Source organism: Gymnoscopelus microlampas (genome assembly GCF_963454915.1).
Source record: "Gymnoscopelus microlampas genome assembly, chromosome: 6".
NCBI classification, from domain to species: Eukaryota; Metazoa; Chordata; class Actinopteri; order Myctophiformes; family Myctophidae; genus Gymnoscopelus; species Gymnoscopelus microlampas.
Window position 1 is genome coordinate 43811702 of NC_139943.1, and position 26916 is coordinate 43838617.

The 26916-nt window shown below is 42.4% G+C and overlaps 2 protein-coding genes across 2 annotated transcripts in view; both read right to left on the minus strand.

Annotated features, from left to right (window-relative positions):
• tmem258 (transmembrane protein 258) overlaps positions 1 to 26916 on the minus strand; it is a 151477-nt gene that overhangs the window by 122416 nt on the left and 2145 nt on the right. The window lies entirely within an intron of this gene.
• The window catches only part of syt7a (synaptotagmin VIIa), a gene marked incomplete at its 5' end in the record, with an annotated part of 89989 nt that continues 84286 nt past the window's right edge, over positions 21214 to 26916 (minus strand). Inside the window, 3 exons of the mRNA XM_084059886.1 lie at positions 21214 to 21597; positions 23496 to 23695; positions 26180 to 26294. Of these exons, the coding sequence (XP_083916012.1) occupies positions 21493 to 21597; positions 23496 to 23695; positions 26180 to 26294 (420 nt within the window). The 3' untranslated portion in view covers positions 21214 to 21492. The remainder of the gene's footprint in view (positions 21598 to 23495; positions 23696 to 26179; positions 26295 to 26916) is intronic.

Genomic DNA, 26916 nt, shown 5'->3' on the forward strand with positions numbered 1-26916 from the left:
TCATCTCACTGGCAGCACTTCAAATTAAATAATCCACAACGGAAAGTTTCAGGAGTACACTGTGCAGTAAGGTGGGTTGGCTCCTGTTTGTCATGGCCATTATAAAACAATGTCAAAATGTGATTATATGAATATGATGAATATGCAGGAGGTTGTTCCTCCTGATTCTAATTTATGCTTAATCATACGGCTGCCTTGCTCGATGAAAATAACATTGAAAATAACGGCCTAACATTCATATTTTGGGATGATTTCTTTCCTCTTTATGAGAAATTACAATGAGAACAAAACAGCAATGTTGGGGGGAGAGCCAGACCAATGACAGATTTTTGAGTCTGATGCCAATCCCTCTTTTAGACTTAGTAGACAGCAGATGACCAATGTTTCTACTGATATTTGGTGAAAAGGGTAACATTTTTGGATCGGGGGGAGTATGGTGCAACGCTCATGTCCTGGACCTGGTGAGACGAAGGAGGAGCCCGGCCAGGAGGCCACCCACAGAGCCTAGTCCCTCCACGTGCCAGAGCCTCCTCCAGTCCCGGCAGAGTAGCTCTGGAGAAGCGGACTGAGTGACCCTGTCTTTCCCTAATAGGACTGACCGTGGGTAGCTACTGGGACGTAAGTCGGGGCTTGATCAACCCCGGCTGAGTCACCTGGGCGAGGGTGTATGTTGTTGCAAGACCCGTAACACCCCATGACCCCAGGCTACAACACTGATGATACGTCCCAGGTGCATCCATGTGATGTTTTCTTTATAGTCAGTATACAATATGAAAATAACAGTTAACTGTAATTACATAATGACAAGCAAACAATTAAATATAAAATTTACCTAAATAGAACTTTATTTTATTTAACCACTTAAAAGACGACTTCACCCATTTTCAACCTATCTTCATATAACCGATATATAACTGATCCTCATTAATGCTCATCTAGATGGCACCATTTCTGTCTACTCTCTCTGTGTCTCAGAGGTAGGCAGATTTGGTCATTTCAAACAATATTTAAAAATATTCTTTTTTATTATTAATGCAAGCTTCAGCATGCTAACTTTCCAGGAAGAGACATTATGTTGTTTCTTTTAGCTTGGAATCCCCATCAATGATGTCATCGTTAGGAAGGTTTTGAAGTGCTCCTTTAAGCCCTGTTCAAACAATTTCAACAATAGCAGATCTACAAGCTTTCGGCTCTTCCATGAGAAAGTAAAAAACAGCATGAAAGGCAGACCAGACAGTGAGATGTCACGGCAGTTATTTGATTTAATTTCACATTGAATCATACAAACATTGTTTTGGTTTTATTTTGATACACAACACGTGTGAGTGAAGCTGAATTCCTTAAAATGGAACCTGTGAAAGTGAGGTGACATCAGTTAAAGGAATAGAGAATATAATACACTGTAATAGAATATAACACAATAGAATCCTATGTTCATAAAATTGTCTTTAATCTCAGCACAGTAAAATTAAACGTACCTACTGTAGATATCAAGTATACAAAAGCAATTGGACCGCCAGGCAACACATAGTTTTATTGAGGAGGTTGAAATGACTGTGTTCTGAGTGATTACCTGTCCATGTCTTGTCCAGCTGTTGCTCTTTTCAGTTCTATTGTCTGTGTTGATCCACTTGCACCTTAGCTTTTCAACTGCAACATGATCACAAAACCTAGACAATATAATGCGTTATTAGTTTTATAAAGGTTCCCACTAGAAATGTGTCAGCTTGAAGCACATTTTCATAACCTTGGACTTTGTATATAGTAGCTACATGTGAATGCTATACAAGTACAGGAATGATATATAAGTACAAATATTGTTTATCTGTTGCTTTATCAAGAATAATTCAGGAATTTAACGCAACATTGTGGACCAACCAACAGATTTTGTATCCTAAAAACAAAAACAAAAACATTTTTAGCCCTTTCTTCTATTTGACCATGGTATATTTTGAATAAATGAATATAAATGTGCATGCAATGCAAAACCTCAATTGCAATTGGAATGCATAATGTGATTCCAAAAGCATGCAATGCAAAAAACTCAATGTCATGTTCTTCCTCGTCACAGGGCATCTGTATTGAGCTAATGCAGCTCGATCCACTGCAGTTTACACATGCCAGAGTGCACTCAATATTGTTCTTTTTACATGTGCATGCAACACTGCACTTGATGACCGACCAAAGCTTTTCAGGACCATCCCCACTCTGTAGGACAAGGTCCATATGTAGATTACTTCCATTCTTGTTCTTGCAAGTACAGACACGCTGTGATACTTTGCTGGTCCTGATGTCAGTGGTAAGCCCTGGCTGAACAAAATTAGAGCTATAGATGCCACCTAACAGGACCGATGATAGTGCGGGGGAGTCCAGGGTGTCAGTTGATGTTGCATTGTAGAGAAACACCATTACATTCTCACCTGCTTCTGCCACATGATGTAGAAGCTGAATGTGCATACTGTAACACCTCAGCTTCTCTCAAATTTCTTGAGAGAAGCCTTGCTGATCCCACGGAGGTGAGATGTAAATGTTGCATCCAAGAACTTCATGTATTAAAGATCAAGATGTCTTGTTCTGGGCCGAGTAGTTGTTTTGTAGCCTTGATGTTCCAAATGCGGGGTTCTTTATGTTCGTCTTTGACTCAGGACAAAAGAAAAGGTCATGGGAGTCCAGGCTAGCAGGGTAGCAGAGAGTTCTGTGTCCATTAGCACCCATTAACACAGCATTGTTGGTGGTAGCACACTGGTACAGTATGTCTCACAGCTCTTCACTTCGCATGGAAATAAATTGCTGCTTGTTCTGCCTGCTAGTCAGGAACTGTCTGCATTGTGACAATTAAAAGAATTATGTCGGCTGTAAATGTCACAGTTGCGTCAATCTTCCCTTATCTGTGGTGTGTCATGTACTTTGTGTTGTTACTTTAATACCCATCAAACACCACTGTGACTGTAGAAAAAAGAGAGGAAGGAGCGCATCTGTTTGGCTAGAGTAAATACTAGGTACTGTTACTAGTATAGAATCCCATAGCCTAAAAAAAAGACAGATGGACGCCCCAATCATCCGTAAAACAATGCATTTCTGTGATCTCAAAACTAAGAAAACTAACGTTGGGGAATAATAGAAATAATAATAATTTGACTTGGCATCTGGAAAGAATAAAAGGACAGGATAAAGTTCTAAAAGGTTCAACATTACTTCAAGGTTTGGATGTATTAAACAGAGTTGTGAGAGAACAGACAGTTGATATCATCATACTACATTAGACAAGCCATAAGTGGGATTTGAACTCTTGACATTCTGATGTTATATGTAGAGTAACTGGCCCTGAGGCCCTGCATGCAAACTTCCTGACAATCTTGGTGTTTTCATTATAGTGAGTCATCCAAAGGAAATTAGCAGAGAATGTCCAATATAATTTACTTACTTCTTCTGATAGTTGGTAAGGAAATGTGACTTGTAGAACGAGGAAGCCTCTTTAGGAGGAGCATTACGAACAAAGCCAGAGCACTCCTATAGACAAAAAAGAAATACATAAATAAAATAAAGATGGATGGATGCGTGGATGGATGGATGTGTGATTCTCACCTTTTTACCAATTGACTTTACAGCTGGTGCATTATCCTTCCTCTGGTTCAATGTGAGGAGAGAGGCCTAATGTCACAAAAGAGGAAAGGATGTCAGCATATCAGTGCTGACATTCTACACAGGTTAATGGTAGGCCTGCATGACATTGACAATACTGTGTTAGTGTGATCTATTCTGAAAAGTACATAACAATATCAAACCCTTTGATTGTAGATCTTTGCATTTCTACCACACGCACACACGCACACGCACACGCACGCACGCACGCACGCACGCACGCACGCCTGGTGGAAGCAAATTGTCAAGGTTCCTTACAGTTTTATGCAAAAATATTCCTGTTTGATATGGTTATTAAACAGGAATTGAATTAGTGGGCTACTCACTGGACAGGCCAGTGGAGCCACAGTGTCCCGGGTGAATCCTGTTTCCCGAGAGGTATGACTGACCAGGCTGGGTAACACCTCCATACCCTGTTCCAGAGCACATCAGGACACTGAGATGAAACTAAAGAGTTTCTTTCTTTTTAAATGAGTATATTTATTTAGCACTGTAATAGTTTATTAATTCAGAAACATTGTAAATACAAGTGTCCAAGTGGCTTCAGTAACAACTTCTAAAAATGAATGGAAGCTCAGTCTGAAACCATACTGTATAGGTCAACCTGATAAAATGATATCGGCAAGAAGTCTTCTCTCGTTACTGAGCTCCCTGTCCGCCTCGGCTCACCCTAAAAAGTAATACAAACAATATTGATATAATGATATTAGACAATTTTTTGTGATGGACTTTGCAATTGTTTACATGAAAAGTAGAGTGAGGATCCACAATTGACAACAGCTGATGAGAGGAAATGATGTTATGATTGGCATGTCATACTTTCACAGGATGGTCATTCACTGTCATAAAGAAACAAAACCAACCATGAAGCTGGCTTTTGGTAGAAAGGTGTTCAGCTCAAGGGCTTTTCCTGCAGTGAAACCACTCTCGCCTTCCTGGCCCTCTGTAAGGTACTTCCAGGACCCTAGAGAGTTGCAACTGCATAAATGTGTCATTCATTCACCAACATACAGTAGGCTACTGTGATTCCAAAAGCCAAAAGTAATGAAACAGATTGGTTCCTGAATTTACCTGTTGGTCTGAGGTTGTGGGGCACAAAGCGACCCGCGTACTCTGTCTGAAGTGACATACTCTTGAAGGGAGAGAATTACTATTACTGTTCAGGAATTTAAATTTTAGAAGATTATGTCTACGGGTAACGGTATTGCATAACTGTGTGGGGAATGCATTTGCAATTTGCACCATGACTTAGGCCGGTTCCCGTCTAGTTTCACAACACATACATTGAATCCAAAAATATATTTTTTTATTTTTATTTATCTTTATTTGCCGCTATGCCCCACCCTGCTTCCCGTCACACTCACTGTTTTAGGGCGAGTCTTCAGCTGAAGGTATCCACTCTCCCTGGGGTTGTCACTGACATGTGGCAAGATCTTTGAGCCACCAGGCACAGAGTAAGGTTGGTAATGTCGTTTGGTCTGAGATGTGAAACTGTCCAGCAGAAAGAGCCTGTACACAACAACACCCCAGTTACAGGTTCTGCTGTACTGCACCCACAGTAACGTAAGTGATCATTTAATTAAAAAAGTGTAAAACATGGAACCGTAGCCTATACAATTTTTTTTTTTTACATACCCCAAGTCTAACTTCAGGCTCAAGAGCCATGGGAGAAAGTTACAGGTCAGACTTACCCAAGCCATGGGTTGTCAGTGAGGTCCAAACTGGGTCTGTAGTGTGCAACTGGTCTGAGGTTGGCAGCATAGCCTGTCCCATAGTGATGTCCCAGTTGAGGTGTGAAGTTCTCCCTGCCTATGTGAACGGCCAGAATAAAAACACAGGTGATCAGTGAAGAAGATGTACAGTTCAACCACCACTGTCGTCACAGTGTTGTCTGTTTATTTCACAGCTCTCTGGTTACTGTATATGATGAACACTATAGAGCTTTGCACTACTTTGTGTATTCTCACCATAAGAAGCATTGTACGAGGTGTTGTACAGGTAGAGAGAAGTATTGGTCAGTTGTCCACTGTTGCCTGTTGCCCTGAGAGCTGGCCTGACTATCTCTCCCTGCCCGGCCATCTGTGACTGGTGTAATGGAAACCTTCAGTGACAACCGTGATGGATGGAAAATCCTCAGGGTTTGTGGGTTGTGCTGCAACTACAGTATAGTAAGTGAAAGGCTGACAACAATGAACAAACTACAGCTAATTTGTATTGCGTTTAACACTATCCGTTCAGTGTGACTTCAAATATCCCCTAAAAAAGGACTATGCACTGTAAAGAGAAATATTCAATATTTCCTCCCTCTCTAATTGCCATAAAATCACTCAAGAACCAGCATCAGCCAAATGGAAAATAAATATTACCAAATTCTTAAAATGCAGTCCACAATCGATAAGGTTTACATGACATTACTGTGCAGGCATACCTGAATCTCCAGGTTGTCGTTTCACCTCGCTGTCTCACACTGGTGGTTTTGTAGGGCGATGAGTATCCGTTGCTAGGAGACTAAGCGCAAGGGCAGCATATTTCCAGTTAAGAACGAGGTCATAATTAAAAAAGTGCATACATGGCTGTCAACAGTAAACATCAAGTAATGCTCCAGGGCCAATGCTATTTTTATACTTATACTAGACATGACATGTGCAAATATTTGTTGGCTCAAAACATTTCAGTGTTTGTTTTACCTTGTACCCTCTCGTATGAAATTAGCCATGTAGAAAACAATACTGTAATTTGTCACCAGCACATTCATCAGTAGTGATTCTGTTTTCAATGTATAACAGAGGCATCAAAGGTGGGTGTGCCATTATCATACAAAACAATCCCATTTGTCTGCACATGAAAGGCCTAAATGGTCACTGGGTGGCAGTGTAATGCCACAGTTACACTGAATGCTCTCAGACATACACCTTCTCCAGAATAGGAGTCTGGTTAGATGTAAGATCATAGCTTAATTGAAAATTGGATGGCAGCTTGACAAAAAAAAATAATTAAAAAAACAAATCCCTGAGAGGGAATTACGACTCAATGTTGTTAATCAAATTAAAACGTTTTAGCTGTAGACAGCATTCTCCAACCAGAATACTTTTCTTTCTAGTTTTAGATAATGCAGAGGTTTGTACATTTACAAAAATAAAAATAATCCACAGCGAAGTAGGGGTTATTCAGTGGGGTTATGCTGTTGCCTCTTGTGATCCTTCACAAACCATAATGTGACTGAGGTACTGAATAGGGACTCCCCATTATGTAGCATATTGAGGAATCATAATGTAGTAGTATATTGAGGTTCTGTATAGTGAGTCTTTCGAAAGACCGTTTACCTGAGCCCTGTTGCTTGGCTCGTTGTGATATTCATAAATATCCTCTTTTCTCTGCAGGAAGGGTGCTTTTTCACAACCCATTTGATTGTATTTTTTTATTTTCACCGTACATATGTCCACACTTCACCTTCAAATATCGCCTCAAATTCCTTCTCTCATTTCATATCGCTCTCTTGGATTCACACTGAGTCTCCACCTGGAGTCTCTCCATCTTCTAGGCTACTGCACTGCCAGCGGTGACTATCTGACATACTGCTGCTTGTATTGCAAATCCAGAGTGTTTTTCTTCTTTTTTTCAAGACATGTTATTGTGCCAAGCTGGAATCCATTTATTATCTTGGCTCCAAAAATAACTATGGGGAAGCATCTGGATCATTGAGGCTGGCAGTCACGTCTTCTGCCACTTTTCTGATAATCACAATGCGTAACAATGGTGACACTTCACATCATAGCTTCAAACACATACATACACAATGCTGCCTCAGGGCCCTTTAACGTGATTCACATAACTGACTCACATACAGTATAACTCATATATGACAGGAAGATGTACATATACAGATGCTGAGATGACTGTGCTTATGACAACATATCAATCTTGCCATATTTTCATTGTACAAAGTGGCCATTTCTATGCTTGATGCCTGATTATGACTTACAGTAGTTGTATACCAGTGTCCCCACACCAAAAATAGCAGATCTACAAGCCCACAAGTTCACACCACACTGCATTGACACTGTGAGCTTAGATCTGCTATTTTCAGTGTGAGACATAACGCACAATCAAGTATGAATCAGGCTTTATGCGTCAACCGTTTGTTCTCGTGATGAGCATAAACACTGCTCATTCACACCTACAGAGTCGAGGGAGGCAGGGAGAGGGAAAAGGTGGGTGCGGTGCTTCTAAAAATAGGCTGAGGTGATGCAAGCAAGGGTCTCCCGTCGAGTGATGCAGTTGGCTTGCCCGCAGCCGTCTGTTGAAGATCAGAAAAGGACAACACCTCGGCCCTGTCTGTAGGAGCTTGGCGCGTCTTAGCATCCGTCTGTGTGCCCGCGTCTGCTTCCTGCCCAACTCTGTTGTCTACACTCTCACTGTAGGGAGACAATCTCAGCGGGTTCTCTTGTCAGTTCAATGGCCCAGATCTTTGTCTGTAGTATAAAACCATGGCATTAACATTTGGAAAGTTGTAAAGAGACAGCTCAGGCACTAAGGCCCTGCTTTTGTGTGTTGGCTTCGGCAGTCTCTGCTTCATCGGCTCACTTCTGTTTCTGAGACTTATCTCATTCCCTCTTCCCTTTCTGACTCCTGTATTTAATAGGCAAATCTGGCACAGGCAGCTTTGAGTAAATTGCATTGTCATCTTTTTTCACTCCGTTTCATTCAATTTTTACTCCATGTGCCATAGTAAAGATGCTGTGGGAAGAACAGAATGGGACTTTATGAACGAGGCATTTGAAGTTAAATAAAGGAGAAAATGTTTCATCTCATGCACAAGATGGGCAATGTTGTGGTTTGACTGAAAACCTCAGATTGTAACAACATAAAGACAAATACGATATTTAAATTACCATGTGTTGATACATGCCCCATGGCATGAATCGTTTTAAGTATATTCATTGATTTCCAGAGGGACAAACAATAAGGAATGAATGAGCATGATAAAAAAGGACCCTCTCTCTTCCAATGTATCCTCAACACATACAACACATTCTCCACACATGCAAGAGAAGAAAACAAACAAAAAAACATAAAAATACAAAATAATAGAAAGCAGGGGAAATACTGTGATTTGAATGATTATGAAATTAGTATGTTTGATGGATTAAAATGACAACTGCTGACAAACACAAGTTTAACTGTAATACAATACAATGAATAGTGTGGGAGGTAATTAAGAAACAAAACAGCATTAATCTTCATCTGGGAATATGTGAAGGATTCCCTCAGAGTGCATGTACATGTAACGTCTTGATTAATTTGCCTGCATGCTGGATGATGTATTAAAGCTGTATTGGAGATATGCTGCTGCAACACAAATTATTTGTAGCAAAGTGCACACCAAAGATTAGAGCACTGAGCCTTGCTAATTGATGCCTTTAACTATCAACAAAAGGGCGTGCATGTTAAACTGAAATGAGTGCATTCCATTCTTAATTATGTTACATCTCACCTACACTGTAATGTGTGTGTGTGTGTGTGTGTGTGTGTGTGTGTGTGTGTGTGTGTGTGTGTGTGTGTGTGTGTGTGTGTGTGTGTGTGTGTGTGTGTGTGTGTGTGTGTGTGTGTGTGTGGACTAGGGAGGGTTCAGGGGGGTTCACTTTAATTCATTCAGTGGCTTTTAATAGTTAATGACCTACAGTCATCACTAGCCAATTAAACATGCACAAATAACAATGAATGAGTCAACGGAGGGATATAGTAAAAATGATTCTTTAATATGGAACAAAATTAGAGCTCAGCTCCATAGCTCCGCCCACCCAGCACACCCTATAACACAGATGGGTGGAGGAGGACGACAAAATCAACCCAACCAGTAAGATCACAGTCCGCTCGGCCCAAAAACAGGAGAGGCAAAAACAAAAAACATGGAACGCAAAACCAAAGTGCTACCGGGTTTGACCTCAAGACGCCCCTCATTCCCTTCCCTCCTGACCCGGCACGTTCCCACAGAGACAGATCTCTCCGCTTCCTCCCCAGGGCTCTCCCAACCTCCCACCCTACCCCGTCCTCCTCCTCATCTTCCAGCCTCTCTGCAGGGTTCTGGAAGACAGGGCGGCCCGGAGGTTCCCGGAGAAGACATATGGCCATGAAACTCGGCCCAGTGGGGGTGAGTCCAACGACTTCCCAAGCCAGGCAAAGGCCAGTGACCGGGTGACCTCTCAGGGCCGACGATGAGTTGGGGCATGGGGGGGTGGGGGGTGGGGTGGTAGTGTTTGGGGGAGCAGAGTGGCATGTGTGAAGGTCCTAATGCTGAGTGTGCTGTCCGTCACAGGGATGGGCTTCGCAGAGGAACATGAACGCAGACGACATGTGTTCGGTTCATTATTAAATTACCATGACTCCAATAGAGACGTCTGTGCATTGGCCCCTCGGCAGCATTTATTCCTCAGCCTACATGGAGCCTAGAGACTATGCGTTGCTCTCTCGGTTCAAAATGGAATGTCTGAAGTTTTTAAGTTCGGGAGAAATGAGAAAGGCACAGGAGGGTGAGGGAGTCTGTGGAGCCAGCCCAGTAAGAACCCGTTACTATTCTAACATACAGACATCAACAGAACTACCACACAGGTATGTACAGTACAGAGCAACCAAGCAACACATTGGAATTCAGAGTAATACATTTGCTGTGGGAAAGGGCAGAAAACCATGTCCCATTACAAAATGCACGTGCCACTACATTTTGTCATCATCAGTCCAATAATTAAGGCTGTACTGATGCGCTTGCTACAAATATCTGTATCAAGGGGCGGTGCTAAATTTCATCATCCACCGCAACATAGATTTGGGTCAAAAGCTTTTATTTGACTTCTGAATATGGCCACTTTGTGTTTCTGTGCTGACAGCTGCCCTTCTCCTACTAGGTGTTTATGTATGGACAGGAATGGACACCGTCTGGCTTACATTTAATATACCACTTTGTGTGTTTCAAAGCTCAACAATAAAGAGATAAAACACACAGGGGCATGAGCCATGCTGGGAACCTACTTATTGAACAGCTCCATTCTATTTCATCAAGATATTGTGCTACATCATTTTCCAGCCCATGGGACTCCATCCCAACTACAGGGACTCCTCAGCCGACCAAAAAACATCAATGTATTGGAAGTAATCCCCTAGTGAGCAAGGAGGAGGAGGAGGAGGAGGAGGAGGAATGAGGGCAACTAATGAATGAAGAATCACCATAAGATCAGGACACATGTTTTACTGAAGAATTAGTCCGGCTCCTGCGGTGAACGCCTTAACAGTTCAGGAGGAAAATGAATAATGAGACGGACAAACTGGAAATCTATACTCGATTGGGATGAAGGACTTGTAATGAAGGAGCCTGGAGGACAGAGGAAAGGAAGACAGAGAGGGCATCTGTCAGCCTCAGCTAACTCGGTCTGCCCGCACCCTAACACACACTGCATCACGTGACACAACTACACTAGCAAGAGGGGGAAGAGGGAAGCACAGCACAGAGAGCACTAGCACTACTAGGGACGGACAGACGGACACCTAACACACAACTACAGCACAGGGTCCCGTTCTGCGTTCCAGTGCACTCTCCTGGCTGCCAGAACTTCGCTGTGTCTTGTCAAGGAAAGAAAACAACAAACAAACAAGTAAATCGATTAACAAACAAATTAAAAGAGAAGAAGAACATCACACACTTTGTACGCCGCTGGCTAGTGAAAAAACAAACAAACAAGAAACAAAACCTAGAATATAAAAGCGCCAGCGGAATCAGAGTTTTTACAGAAAGCATGTTCTCAATAACTGGCTTTTAAACGGCTCTACACCTTTTCTTTTAGTCTACCAAGTATATACTATTAACCTTACCAGGCAGCTAAAATCTATACAGTACTGTCATTTTTCATGATATTTATAGATATTTATACACTATACAAAGTTGGCAAAAATACATAAATACATGAAATTAGATTGTACACATCACAATTGTGTGTTGAAAGTTAGAGCACTCTTTGTTGAAGAGGTGAGCCGGGGTAAAGTTGAGAAATTTGGCAGAGGAAAAGGAATGATACCCTCTCCATCGGTGGTACAAAGGAGGCGCCAACAGAATGTTAAAATATCTCTTTCTGTTTCTGTCCTTCGTATCAATGTATTGTATTGCTTATGTTATTACCCCTCCCTGCGATGTTAGAAGCCGGGCCACGTCAATTTGCAGCTCACATTCTCACAAAACAGAATCAATTTACATTTTATTAACCTGTGCAGAAAGAAGAATAAATGTAGCCGCAGGGGTGTGCATTTAGGTTAGAAGAGCCAACACAAATTTCCAGGCCATGGAGACACTTGATTTCTGTGTGTGTGTGTGTGTGTGTGTGTGTGTGTGTGTGCGCGTGTGCGTGTGCGTGTGTGTGTGTGTGTGTGTGGCATATACTTGTGCATGACACCTTGGTGTTCCTCAGAAGGATAATATTACAGCAGAGGTCAGGGATGGATGTTTCCACTGTCCTTCTCACAGACTGCTGCTAGGAGTGTCTGCTGTCCACTATTACATCTTTTTTTTTTTTTGTTGCTGTGGTCCAGACAGCTATAAAAGTGTGACGCAGATAAGCCTCTCTCCTGTACTTTTAAATGAGCTCCGCCACATGCACATCAATAAAGCATGTGTCTAGAATATGAATTGACCTTATTCACTATGGTGGCCATTGTTCTCTTACATCACACAACCCAATGGGGGAAAATGTCGGTTGGTGTGCAGACACCTGCAGCACAAAATGACCAGACCTAAGTCCTTGACTTTGCCCTTCTTTGGGTGCAGAAATTGTATATACACATATTTTGTATTAAAGTGTTGCGTACATGGGAATTAATGTACTGCATTGCAGGGTCACATACTGAACTCCACAGAATAGCAACAGGGACGGACATTTATTAAAATTCTACAAAACCCTTCTAATTCCCATCGATGCTTCCGTGTTGTGGCTTCCCTTATCTGGTTCTCTTATTAATCCTTGAGTACTGGAGTATAAGGCGTCTTCCAATCATCTCACTAAGCAAGACAGAAAAACCTATTACAGTAACATGGCAAGTTCAGAGATTGGGTGTATGCTTAAGGGCAGCTCCATTTAGAGATGAGTCCACTGATTAGACCCCCAATTACACTGTGTGCATTTTGGGCATTAAAACGTCATCCACCCTCCTGGAATCCTGCTACTCTCCACGCATGCCCATGCTGGACTGGAAGAGAGCCAAAATGGGTCCAGATCCAGAGAGTTTAGGGTGTCAGTGTGGGGCCAATCCCCTCCTAACACAATGGCATTACAGTAAATCCTCAGGCCTAGGCGCTGAGAGAGTTGAGATGAAATGCCAACGACTCCACATGGGGGATGTCTACATGCTGTCCCTGCACCCCCACCCTGCCCAAGCTCTTAACCTATAGGGAACAAAGCACTAGCGTGCATCACAACGCATTTAATCTTCATCATAAAATAAATTATGGGTTAAAGATTTGTGTTTTATTTCTTATTTTGAATTTTGTAAACTGATGTTTCGCAATTATTGATTTGAATCATTGAATTTTGGTTATTGAAGAAGTTTACATTTTTTTGGTAACATTTTTGTTTCTTTTTATACCCCTGGGCACTGTGTGTGTTTTATGTGGTTTGTGTAATTGGGTGGGTCTGTGTAGGGGGTGGGGAGGGTGGGAAAGGGTCTATGTAGGATGAATGTGGTGTTGTGTACTGTTAAAGAAAATGTGAAGAAAATCTATAAAAAATATTTTGTGTATTGTGTTGAGAACCAAAACTACACTCCTATTTTTTTGTCTCTCTATCCCAGCCTGTGTCCTTTGAGGGAGTGGTGAGTGAGGGTCAGAACGTGGCAGTGTGGCTACAGTCGGACTTGTCGGAAGGGGCGGGTATCAGTCCTTTCCTTTGTTTCTCCTGGCCCCAAGCTCACGGCGCCTCCAACAAAAATACAGCAGACATCAAAAGCCCTTATTCAAGAAGGGCAGGTATAACCAGCATCGGCATCGTCAACACCACTGTTACCAGGAATATGGTTTGTTTTCGTCGCTTCAAGTGACAAATGAAAACTTGGCGCACAGCAAATGTTCATACTTTTTTCCACCAACGATATTTACAGGGGGAAAAAAAAACGTTTTCCAAAACAGAATATGGATATATATCGATTTTTCCGCAAAAGAAAGCAAAACTCAACACAAAAACACCAAGCACACACATACATACACACAGACCTACAGTCATATGTAAACAAAAATATAAATAAATATTATTACTCATTATTTTTCATATTCATTTTGTTACCATTGAAAGCAATGCTTACTTGAACCCTGATTAGGAGAAGTCACATCGGTTTTCACCAGATGCTTAAAACAATTGAAAGGGTGAGCGAGGGGAGGCACGGTCTGTCTGGACAGGGCTAAACACGTTTGACCTGACCGAAGCCAAAAGACAACAATAAGATTTATAGACCTACACAGCCAAAATTACTTAATCACAAATCCAGAATGGGATTAAAATGGGCTTATTTCAACACACACACCTAAAGTTTCCCTTCAAGTCGCAAAGCACAGTGTACCTTTAATCCAATATTGCACAAAATATTGCAAAGCAGACACGTCTCCAGAACGCTGACTATTTGGAACTCATCTTAATGCCCAGAGGGGGACCAATGTCAAGGAATAAGGCAGAAACCGAGGAGAGACTCAGAATATGACATGGACAAACAATATACTCTGGTTGCAGCAAATATTTTGCTAATCCCTTGGCAACAGGTGTGATACCTCTTCTTCCAATAAAAGCTTCCGGTTATTTACAACTTGGGCACCATGCTGAGTCAACACGAGAAGCAGAGAAGGAGAAAGGAGAGAGCTGCCTGTGGCAATGATAAATTTAAGGAGCAATACTAGAATAAACACCACAGAGGACATGGGTGTCAAAGGGAAGGACCTGCTCTGTGGGTCCAAGCATGGACCACAAAATGGTCCATGATGAATGCTAATGCAGCTATTACAAAAATAGATGGTATAAACTGAAAAATGTACTTATGTAAAACATTTTGTCCCAAAATCCCATCTAAAAGCAGGTTCAGCTAAATCATGCAAAGATAGGCACTCCAAAGTCACTCTAAAAGGCATTTATTTTGTAGTGAAGTTATCATCGCTTTGGGCACAGCGTCCCTTTAGGCAGTCTTGCTATTTCATTGCTGGCTATGAATGAACATTAGCCTTTGTCAGGGTCCAGGGATGAATAATTTATTCAATACATCCAGAACCTCCGACCCTAGACCCATGTGTCTTAATTCATTGTATGCCTCGAATACTTATATTTTAATATCCAACACAAATTTTGTTGTATTCACATTTGCCATATGCAGTGGTAGCAGGCAAAAGTGTAATCTCTAGTCTCTAGTGAGAATAGCCTATTACAGACAATATTTTGTGCAGTGAATCTTGCTAGTCTAAATGATGGAAGAACTCTATTTGCTTTGGTAATTTAACATGGCAAAATCTCTTCTTTTTGCCAAAAAGACAAATATTACATTTTCTTACATGGTTGTTTTATCATTTTATCTTAAAAGGCTCAAACAGGACCTACTGGTTTATTCTAATTCTTTGTTACACTGTTCTACATATTTAATTCACCTCAAGCCATTGCCCACGGCTGTTATTACAGTTTTATTGGTTTATCTTTGCCAGGAATGGTTCTACTTTAAACTTTATGACGATAAGCCAAAAATAATGAGCTTTGTTTGTTTTTTTGTCACGCCGTGGCTCTGCTAGAAACAAGCCGTCTAGAAGAGTGTCTGAGTGTGTGTGTGAGGCTAATCTCAGAAACCCCTGGACCGATCAGCACCTCATTTCTTGTGCATACTACCAGTAGGCCAAGGAAGCACATCCATTCTCTTTCACATAATGTTTATATTTCTTTAAATATTTAACTTTAATTTTGTAATACAAGTGAATGGTGGTTGGATCGAGCTGAAAATGTCCCTGAATATGGAGTCATAAATCATAGATACTGTGTATCAGAGATGACTGATGTCATAGACTGGCCACATGAAATCCAAGATCCACATGGGAGCCTCATGTAATTATAAACTCAGTCTAATACGTGCACTAGTTGGCCTAATAACAAACTAGCCAATCGCAGAGCAATCATCCTTTTGCAGGGCTCTACAGTGAGAGTATTTCACTCATATTTGCTCCCAAAAATAGATAATAACTTTTTTTTATAATTTGCAGGGCTCCTAAAAATAGATATGTGTGTGAAGAATTATTTGCTATTACTGTACCACAGTGTGCGTAAAAGAATTACAACTTATCATAATCTTTTCAAAATAAAAGAGAATGTGTTCCAAATAATTCCAAAAAGAAAGAAAAACAAATGTCAGAAGAATCCTTAATTATAAATCCCCACCAGCCCCATGCCTTTTCATAATTGCAAGCAATTCCAAGACGATTATTGTGATCGGTGTGGATTGTTGTATTTGCGTATTGCCTATGGACAGCACATGCCCAAGAGAGAGGAAGATAGAGTGAGGCAGAGAGTGTGTATGTGAGAGACAGAGAGAGCTCAAGCTCTATTTGCAGGCACTTCATGAACTTCATTTCACATTTCTTAGAGTCTATGGAGCGCACTCATTTCTGACGAAAGAATGTCATGATTGATAAGATGAAAGACATCCTTTCATTCGTAATGGTGGATATAGCTCCTGTAGCGAGTTTTACCGACCTTTTCTTATAAGTCGCAGTGCTCTACAGTGGGCGTATTTCATTCCCATTGGATTACAACCTACCGTAATCTTTTCAAACCAAAGTTAAAGAGAATTTGTTGGAAGTAATTCCAACTTTTTTGTATCAGAATCCACTATTATAACACTCCCCCACCCCATCCCCATGCCTTTTCATGCTTCATTACATGCAATCCCAAAACAATTATTGAGATCGGTTTGGATAATTGTAATTGCCTCTGGACAGCACACGCGACAAAGAGAGAGAAAGAGAGAGAGAGAGAGAGAGAGAGAGAGAGAGAGAGAGAGAGAGAAAGAGAGAGGGAGAGGAAGATCGAAAGAGTCAATGCCAGTGGCATGGAAAGAAAGTGAGCAAGCACTACTTGCAGGCTTGTGCCCATAATATTTGATACGTTTTTGATGAACTGCAGCCCCAATCTGCAGTTTCCACCTCTGCTGTGCTGAAGCTGGTGCTACTTGCAAGTACATATCACTGGGTCTTGGTTTGTTCAAGTGAGCCTGGATCATCTAAAACTGGCATGGCCAAAACTCTACAGGGATAACATGAAAATATGAGCATCTATGACCGACATTGGTCAGCCAGCCCAGTGTCACTGCTCCTTGTATCCGTCGTATCATATTAAAAGCTCTCTAGCGTTTAATAAACTGACTTGTTTTTTTTATCTTGTTTTATTTTAGAAGCAAAGTACCATTCCAGCATTTTATCTACCGTTCATAAATAAGTTAAGCCGTGCCATGCATCATGTTGCTATGAATAAAGCCATGTCCAACTGCTGTTGTTTGTGGAACCACAGGATGGCAATTAATCACTTTTTGAGTAATACACGATTTCGGTGGGAGGAAATGACAGACGTGTTGCGTTGATTCCTCTGCACACCTGCTGCATATGCAGAGGACGCAGTGAAATACAATACATAACTCAGCTTCTAATGCAGAAATCCGGGGGTGGTGTGCTACTGGTCAAGCTGCTTGCTTTGACCACTATGCTATACGGAACCAATGAGCATCACTCTCACTCTGTCCTACTTGCAGTCCCACACAGTGTCCGGTAAGCACACCCCTTGTGTTAAATTATTTTTAGCTGTGGTAACCTCTCCAAATAATGTGACCCCGGGCCCAAGGAAGGAGATATTGCTCCACTCCAACAGCCTAATGGGAGAGTAATGTGTTATGATACCGAGGGTACAGGCTGTCAAAACAGTGGGCCCTTTTCCATGGCTAGCCAGTAGCCAATATTGTTCTGAAGGGTACTGGAGTGGCTGAGTACATCATGGCATCCAGCACTGATCAGCCTTGTGTGAGACATACCTGTAGGGCGCACTCCCACACATACCACATATGGTGTTGCACATAACGTATGATACATTGGGAGTGGCAAGTTACACACTAGGAGCTATTCAACAAATGCACTGGGTTTCTGTCCGTCCCCCCCACCGACCATATTGTTCTAGTTAAATCACGATGACCACTAAAGCGTGACAGGCTGTATCAAACTACCGCAGAACAAACAGACAGACTGAAGAGAGAGAGAAAGACGACAGAGAGAAGGCACAGCAGACCAAAGCATTTGGGAAACACATTTGATGAATGCACAATGCAATATATCTCAACCGAATATCAAGCAGTGGTTGCACATTTTTCTAAATTGAAAAGTGTCCCCTTGTTTTACAAGCCTACCGAGAGATGTATAAATGATGAATCCCCTGCTTCAGAGATCGAAACTAATTCACCTGCTGTGGTGAAAATTTGGACAGAATTGATGTTGCGCCCATTAGAAACAATTACAGTATGACGTTGGAGCAAAATGGCTGCTGTGTAAATATGGCCAAGTCATTGAAGATAGCTGAATTCAAGAGCTGTTGGGTGTTTACTATGCATTAAAACTCAGTGATATAAATAAATACAAATATAATTATATGTTATATTAAACTACAAAACACCACTAAAATACATAGTCTCTTGAAGTCTACCGTATAAAATGATGCATGTGTACATTATACAATATGGCCCACCAAAAACTCACAAAAAAACAAGTGACTGAATGGCATGAAAATGCACGGATCCAGACCAGCTATGATCATTTACCACATCCAGATTTCAGAGAGACTAGAGTGGTTAATGGTGTTGCGTCTGTGTTGCTGTGTCTTGACTATCGTATCTAGGCTACAGAAAATCCCAGCTGAGCTGACTGCACCTAACAAGCAGAGCAGCTTGTACCGGTAGTGTCCTCTGTGCCACTATATCCAGCACTCAGGGACCGAGCTAATGTTTGTGTTTGTAGTCGCAGTCACACTCCAACATGTGACTGGCTTTTCAGCCTTTTTTTACCGGCAGGTGTCAGCTGTCTAGAAGAGGGTTTGTCTGTCTGTCTGAGCTAATCTTACAAACCGCTGGACCGATCAGCGCCAGATTTCTTGTGCACACTGCCAGTGCCAGACTGCCAGTAGACCACAAAACTACCTCCACTGTTCCTTTTTCACATATGTTTTATACTTTTTTGAGACATTTAACTTTAATTTCATAACGGAAGTCAATTGGGCTCTGATCAGGCTGAAACCTTGCCCAAATTTGGACTTCTACATCATAGATATGCCACAGACGGCTGACGTCACAGGCTGTCCACATGAAGTCTGAAATCCACATTGTAACCACGTCATTCCCATGTGGATCCTGAGATTCACATGATTAAATAGAAAAAGGTACTGAAAACATTAGCCTTAAAACTAAATAATGTAATCATATTTGTCATGTTTGTCTCAGTCTATCTGCATAGTGTGTTGATTAGATGCAGAGAGTGCAGAAATTGACCCAAATGGAAGGGTCCATTTTACACTCCATACGACTTCAAATAGACACTGGATTTTACTGTGAGAGATACTGCAATTCACACTGAGGCACAGTCCTCCTGAGTCCTGACCGCCACATGGCAACCAAACATAGTCTCACGCCACATTGCATAATCCCAACACTGTGCCGCCTACAAACGCGTACAAAGCCCTCCATTCTGGCCCGACTCCACAGACAGCCATATAGCCGGCCACTGGGGAATCCAATCGGTTCACTACCGTCACGCACACCAGTACTGCACATACATACTCTATATGTACACATACAGTACACAACACAAACACACGGTACACAGACGAAGGCTGTAACGGGGAGGAACAAGGAACAGAAGAGGATGAGAGCCCTGCATCCCTCCTCTCTCCCTGGATCCCTGCCTCTCACCGAACTGCCCCCCCCCCCCCACACACACACACACACACAATTCCACGGCTGCTCCTTTCATCCCCGAAACCTCAGAGCAGACGTAGCCCCGCCCCCTTACACTGCTGCTCACCCTTTCAGACACTTCTCCCTTAATTGTCACCAGTACAATAATCATCTTTAAAACTAGCGTCATGTATATTATTGTTATTACATTTTCGAAAAAGTGCAGATAGAACTTCCCCCCCGGGGGCCCGGGGCAGTGAAGGAGGACAAGGGGAAGGGGAGGGTAGTAGGGGTACAATGGCAGTAAGAAGAGCAATAAAAGAGAACGATTAGAAAGAGAAAAGAGAAGAGGATATTTGAGTCTTGATGTTGTGTGTTGCCTCTGTGAAACACACGCATGCATGCGAACACACAAACACACACACACACACACACACACACACACACACACACACACACATCACGCCATAGAAGGGTCAAAAACTGGTACTGGAACTTGAGGGTCCTCGCAGGAGCTCTTCAAGAGCGCAGGACAACGCAAAGGACTCATGACACGCACAGCTGCACATGCATGCACAACTCAGTTTTTGCTTCAATTTTCAGCGTTGCGTTGGAAGAACATGTTATACTGGTTCCTTCGGTGAGTGTTTTTCGTGAAAAATGACATCATCACATTTGAGGGGAGGAAGGTGGAGTCTTTTTTTTTTCATCTTCTTTTTTCTCTCTCCATATCAGGGCATTTGTCTACGGGAGCGGGGAACCAGAAGCGATCCATGTTCGGAAAGTTCATTGCGTTCCTGCTATCCCAGTTCAGTAAAGTTCAGTTACTGTTTTGTTTTTGTTTTGTTTTTTAGATTTTTTTTATCTCTACTTTTGGAGCTACAGCACGGCACCCACAGCACACAGACAACAAGGGGTCCAAAAAGGAGAATTCAGAATTTACTAATATTGTGCCAAAGGAAGAGAAAGAGAAGAGATAAAAACAAAAGTAGAGAGAGACTGACAGAGGTATATTCACGGAAGGGAATGGCAACAGTATCAACAATTCTATTTTGAGTCCAGCTGTGCTCAGCCAAGTCATAACAAACCATATATTGATTGCTTTCTAAGATTTCATTTGAGCAATTAACCACTTTCCCGTGAAATGAGAGGGAGATGGGGTCAAAATGAGCAGGGCAGGCATGGAAAACAAACACAAGTCCAGACAAATGACAAGGATAAGCTGACAGATGAAGACAAAGAACAGGATGTGCTTTGAAAAGATGGCAACATGGGGAGGAGATAAAATATTTCAATGTGTATTGAGGGAGTTCTGCCAATCTATATGCCTAAAGTCTTTGTATATACTGTGTATGTATACAAAGATGTACTGTATAATGTTGTTTACCTGGACAAATCAATACAGTAGAATTACAAGAGAGTAGAATGCTACACTAGGGCTTTGCAGAGCAGTTCACACTCAAAGGGTGATGTAAATACGGGACAGATGAAGGGTCAATGGAGACGTAGACAGTAAACGTAAGTCCCCACTGTGGAAGTGTATGAGGGACGACAGACAGACAGACAGACAGACAGAGGGGATCATTGGCAGGTTGGCAGACAAGACAATAAGACTATGTGTAGAAATAAGGGAAGAGAGAGAGAGAGAGAGAGAGAGAGAGAGAGAGAGAAAGAGAGAGAACGGAGGAAGAGAGAGGATATTTAAGATACAGAGATTTAGAGTTTAAAGGTTTTAAGGAGAGCAGATGGCTAATTGTACCCGTGTTTCGCAGCCTGGCAGCAAGTCAATCTTGTGCATAAGGACGGGAGTGGGACAGGCGAAGGGTAGGGGGGATTTGGAGAGGGGCGGGTGCAGCAAGCTGGGCGGTGCGATCAGGCCTTGAGAGCGTGCCACTGGGCGACGTTGGTACGCGGCCGTCCCATCATGTCTTTCCAGTGTTTTACCTCCGCTGGGCCACTCTTCCACGATAGATAGATCTAAGAGGAGATGAAGAGAGATGGATGAAAGAAACGAGAGAGAGAGAGAGAGAGAGAGAGAGAGAGAGAGAGAGAGAGAGGGAGACAGAGGGAGAGAGGGAGGGAGGGAGAGAGGGAGGGAGGGAGGGCGGGAGAATGATCAAAGTGAAGTGTTAATAATCACAAGCTCAGGCAGTAAAACCATGATAGAGATGTGGTTGAGCCTTAAAGATGGAAACATCGACTTTTACATCTTGTTTCGTTGTTATATGTAAATAGGGACTGTGGTCTGCGGATGAAAATTTGCATTCTTTCTAAAAACTATGACGCATTTACACTGCATCCTAAACTTTACTGTATGTATTTGTTTGCCGTGTTCATATGTTTCATCACTCCCAAATAAACAAACAAAGTAAAGTAAAGTACAACATACTTGTTCAATTACGACTGCACCTCTTTCAGTAAACTGTCCCATGACATAGTGTTTTAGTGTTAAAGCACATGGTAATGTAATGGGTTCTGGGAGGGAGAGCCATTAAAACCTTTTTTTGACAGTTCTTTCTGTTTCTCAGCAGGAACATCTCTGTCATCGCTGCCATTAGCACTGTAGTAATTCAAATTAATGCTGCAGTCAGAGTGGCAGATGGTTTTCAATTACCACACTTTGGGCTAGACAAGGTTTACCTCCAGGACGACCAATATAGGGAATTCATTTTCATGTTTAATTAACAGCTTGCTGCACTGCTCCCTGTATTTGAAGTAAGAATTGTGAACACAATCTTTCTATGCAGAAAATTTTGGAAAATTATTCAGCTTTTTGGAGGGCTGTCAAGTCTTGCTGGACCAGTGTTCAGGTGGCACAGAGGTAAAGCTCCTTTGATTCTTCCGCAGTACATCCGGCTTGGCCGGGTTCTACAACAAACAGAATTGGCCTTGTTCACAGGTGGGAATTGGTTGGGGAGGGATAGAATGGGGAGGAATAGCGTGTTCCTCCACATGTGTTACAGCCTCCCGGTGAAACTCCTCACTGTCAGGTGAAAAGAAGTGGCTGGAAACATGTGTATCGGAGGAGACATGGAGATCGGTTCACAACGCATTGTGAGCTTATAGCTTGTTCCTGGCTGTCGTGTAGCACAGCCTTTGTTACCCTCCGTCACACAACTGGAGGTGGCACAAACATGGAGCAAAGAATCAATTTGAAATTCCTGGTTTACGGTTAGGGTTATAGAGTTAGGGTTAGGGTCAGGGCTAGTATTAACCCTAACCCTTAACCCTAACCCTAACCGTACTGTAAGGTTAGGGTTAGGGTTAACCCAACTTAACCAGGAATTTCAAATTGATTCTTTGCTCCATGTTTGTGCCACCTCTAGTGGCGTGACGGAGGTAACAGAGGGTGAGCTGCTACATGACAGCCTGGAACAGAAGCACAGAGTGAGAGAAGTGAACAATATTATAGCAGAATAGTGGTGAGATGTTGCGCAACACAGTGACATAGGCGGTTACTCAATTAGCATCGAGTCATGAGCATGGCTGTCACTTTTCTTACACACCTCATAGTGTATATGGTAAGGTGTCTGTCCACCACTGCAGAGTCTATACTAGGGGTTCAAATTGGACGATCATTTATATGAACACAATTAGCTGTGTTCGCTGGGAGGGCAGGGAGTGCGATCTTTGTCCCTGCACTAGCAACTCCTAATGGCTGGGGAAGCGCTCGTCAGCGGGTGGTGATAAACGGGAGGAATAAGACAGACGCGCTACATCCTCCCAGTGGGAGCTCCCCATTAGCAGGTGAACCAGTAGGGTACAAGGGCAATTGCAATGGCAACACAGAAATGTGAGGGGAGGGTTAATACAGGAGGAAAAGAATATGTAATAATTCATAATGAATACAATAGTCTTGTTGGACTGTTGTGTACCTTGCCAATGACATCGTTGCGGCTCAGCCTGTCCTTGTCCATAACGGTGATTATGATGGTGGTCTCTCTCAGGACATGGGCAGGCACATCGAAGGGGAAGGACTCATTGAACACAGGGTTGAGGCAGCGCTTCATCGTCACAGTCTTCTTCTTCTCCACGCGCTTGTCCTTGTGCATCAACCAGAGCTTCACATAAGGGTCTGCAATGCACACGGGGACAGGAAAAGAATGGTGGAACCAGAACAAAATCCAGTGTGAAACGCAGCAAAATAAAATGCACATTAAAGGACCATAACAGTCTAATTTTGACTTCTAGACAAAAGCAAAGAGATTGCTCCTGTCTTCAAAAAAATGTTTAGAGTACATGTAAAAATCATTCACTGGCGTTCATTTTTGAAACAGTGTGAAAGAACACTGTACGAGACCTTAAAGTTCCTAGGTATACAGTAGGAAATTCATCCTTTTGATGTCAAGTCATTTTGTCTTTTATTTTGTCCTAAAATGACTGCATATAGTCAGTAATCCACCAACATGTTGGTTGGATGTCTTCCACAGAGTATGCCTCAGAACCATCTTAAGGATCACATGGAGAGACCACAACTCCAATGAAGAGGTGATGAGAAGGGCAGGGGTGGCACTACTAGTCTGACATGGTCTCTGGCAGGAGAAGAAGACTTGCTGGACAGTGGACACATACTCCGACTGACAAGAGAACCACAAGCGAGTGTGGCAAAGGACTGGATGCCAGAGGGCAGCAACAGGAAGAAAGGGAGGCCAAAGAAGATGTGGAGACATACAGGAAAACCTAAGTGAGATGGGCGGCAGCTGGCATGGTGCAAGGAAGGGTCGCCAGTGACTGGAGGAGATGGAAGGGACTCGTCGCCCTCATGTTCCAACAGGAATGGGAGGATCTATGTATGTAAGACTCAGGGTGAACTGATAGCTGAGTTGGTTAGGACCACATGGGCTCAAATTCCTGACAGTGAGTTCCCTCTCCAATGTACATACAGTATTAAATAAAGGGTCCGAAAAGTCCCTGCAAAATTACTTAAAATAACAAAATGACTGTATTATTCTTATAAAAGCCATTCATATTGTGCATTGATATCAATACAGCTAGAAAGAAATGTCCTTAAAGTGCTGCATTTTGTATTTTTGCATTTCAGCTAATGTTGTCAATAATATTCAGGTACATAACGTTTATTGAATATGGTCAAAACATAAACGAGCACAAAAATACAGATTTTGACAATGGACAATGATGTGTAGTAATACTGGTATGGTCCTTTGAGGAGAATTCAAACAAAAATACATTATATTCTGTCTTAAAACATATTTGAAGTCAAGAATGCAAAAAAGTATTTATTAAATATAGTATATAATGTAGTTAAATATTCAAATATTTTTGGACACAGAATCAAATGTTTTATGGCCATGATTCACCAGGAGGATACAAATAATTTATAAAAATACTTTCGGAAATCTCTACGGGAAACATTTATGGGTTTTCTATCTGTGGCACCACAAAATGGCTACCACTGCTATGCCCTATGTCAGATTTTCAGCCGTACTTTTGAGCTTGCAAATACAATGTATATGAAGAATAAACATGATTCTGATTTTGATTTTGCCATGTAGTGCTATGTGTATGAGGTAGAATGAGGAATATATATATATATATATATATAAACTTGGGTCAATTTGGCAATTACCCTATTAATTGTTGAGGTCATGAAAGGCGAACAGGGAACTGGACGCCTATTTACAGCCCAAGGTCAACTTGTCCCCGTCAGTATGAAACATTCAGATCTATTTCAGTCTATTGAGATGGATTGTCATACAATATCAATTCTGGTGCAAAATCTGCACTCACCAGCACCACAATCTCTACTCCAGGAATCAGTCCTATTCCGATAATGTGCCACTGATAACATTATGTAAAGACTGCCAGAAAACTGGGCTTGGCACTGAGCCCCGAGCTGAGTTGAGACCATTTAGCTGGGAGGCAAAATATCCTGCTAGATATTACAGTACAGTACCGGAAGAAACAGAGCACAAGAAAGAAAGCAAGAGAGAAAGAGAGAGAGTGCAAGAGATATCCCTGATGGAAGGTCACCTTGCTGTAGAGCTGTCTGCATTGAGACCCAGCTGGGGACCCAGACAGTAACCTTTCACTGTGTAGTAGACAAGTCTATAAATGTTTGAATACAGCATCAGAGCGTGGTTGCCCTTGCAATGTGAAAGGTTTCAGGTGAAGGAGGGGTTTAGAGGGACAAACTCTACCTCAACTATTAGCATTCCTTATTACTTGTTGCCTATTTTTGATAGACTCATAATTAGATAGACAGTGTTCATGCCACTTTCTTCGATCTTGCATGTGTAACGCTGGAAACCCACCAAAAAAGTGTCGCTCACAAGCTTTTATTGTGCACGCAGGTTTACGCACGACTGTTCTCTACAAACCTGGCCACAGCAGCATGTCTGGTCAATGTAATTCGCATGAGAATGCGCACGGAAAGTGTGGGAAAAAACGTGCGCAATTGGAGCGAGTAGTGGGAGTGGAGCTTCCATCTCAGCGTCGGTGAGAACGGCTGCCGTGTGTTTATGCTTGCACGGCTGGTAGGTTTCAAGCGTTAGCAAACGGAGGGAGGTCAGACAAATAGAGAAAAGGGTGGGCTTTGTACCTGAGGTGCCCCCGATATCCATGGCTTTGAGATTACGTGCTTTGATGATATTCACAGTGATGGTGTTGGCCGTGGGATTGTAGCACAGGGACACCAGTAGGTCTCCTCTCCGCCCCTGAGGAAAAATGCAAACAAACACACACACACACACACACACACACACACACACAAGGAACACAGTCACAGAGACGCATGCATGCACACACACACACACACACACACACACACACACACACACACACACACACGGAACACAGTCACAGAGACGCATGCATGCACACACGTGTACACAAACGCATGCGCACACACACACACACACACACACAAGGAACACAGTCACAGAGACACATGCATGCGCGCACACACACACACACACACACACACACACACACACACACACACACACACACACACACACACACACACACACACACACACACACACACACACACACACACACACACACACACACACACACACACACACACACACACACACACACAGGAGTATGAGTCACGCAGTCTACTAGAGGCATTTCATCAGGGCATATCAAAGTACAGATTACTCAGTGGCTCATTGTATAATCTTACAACACAGCTGCCATTTTCTCTTCTAACCCCTTGTAAACAAACACGGGGGGTCTAATGGCCGTCTGATCCTCAATTAACTCACAGCCTATACAGCTCAACATCTCTGACTAACTAGACACTGATGAGGCTCAAAGTATATCAATGAAT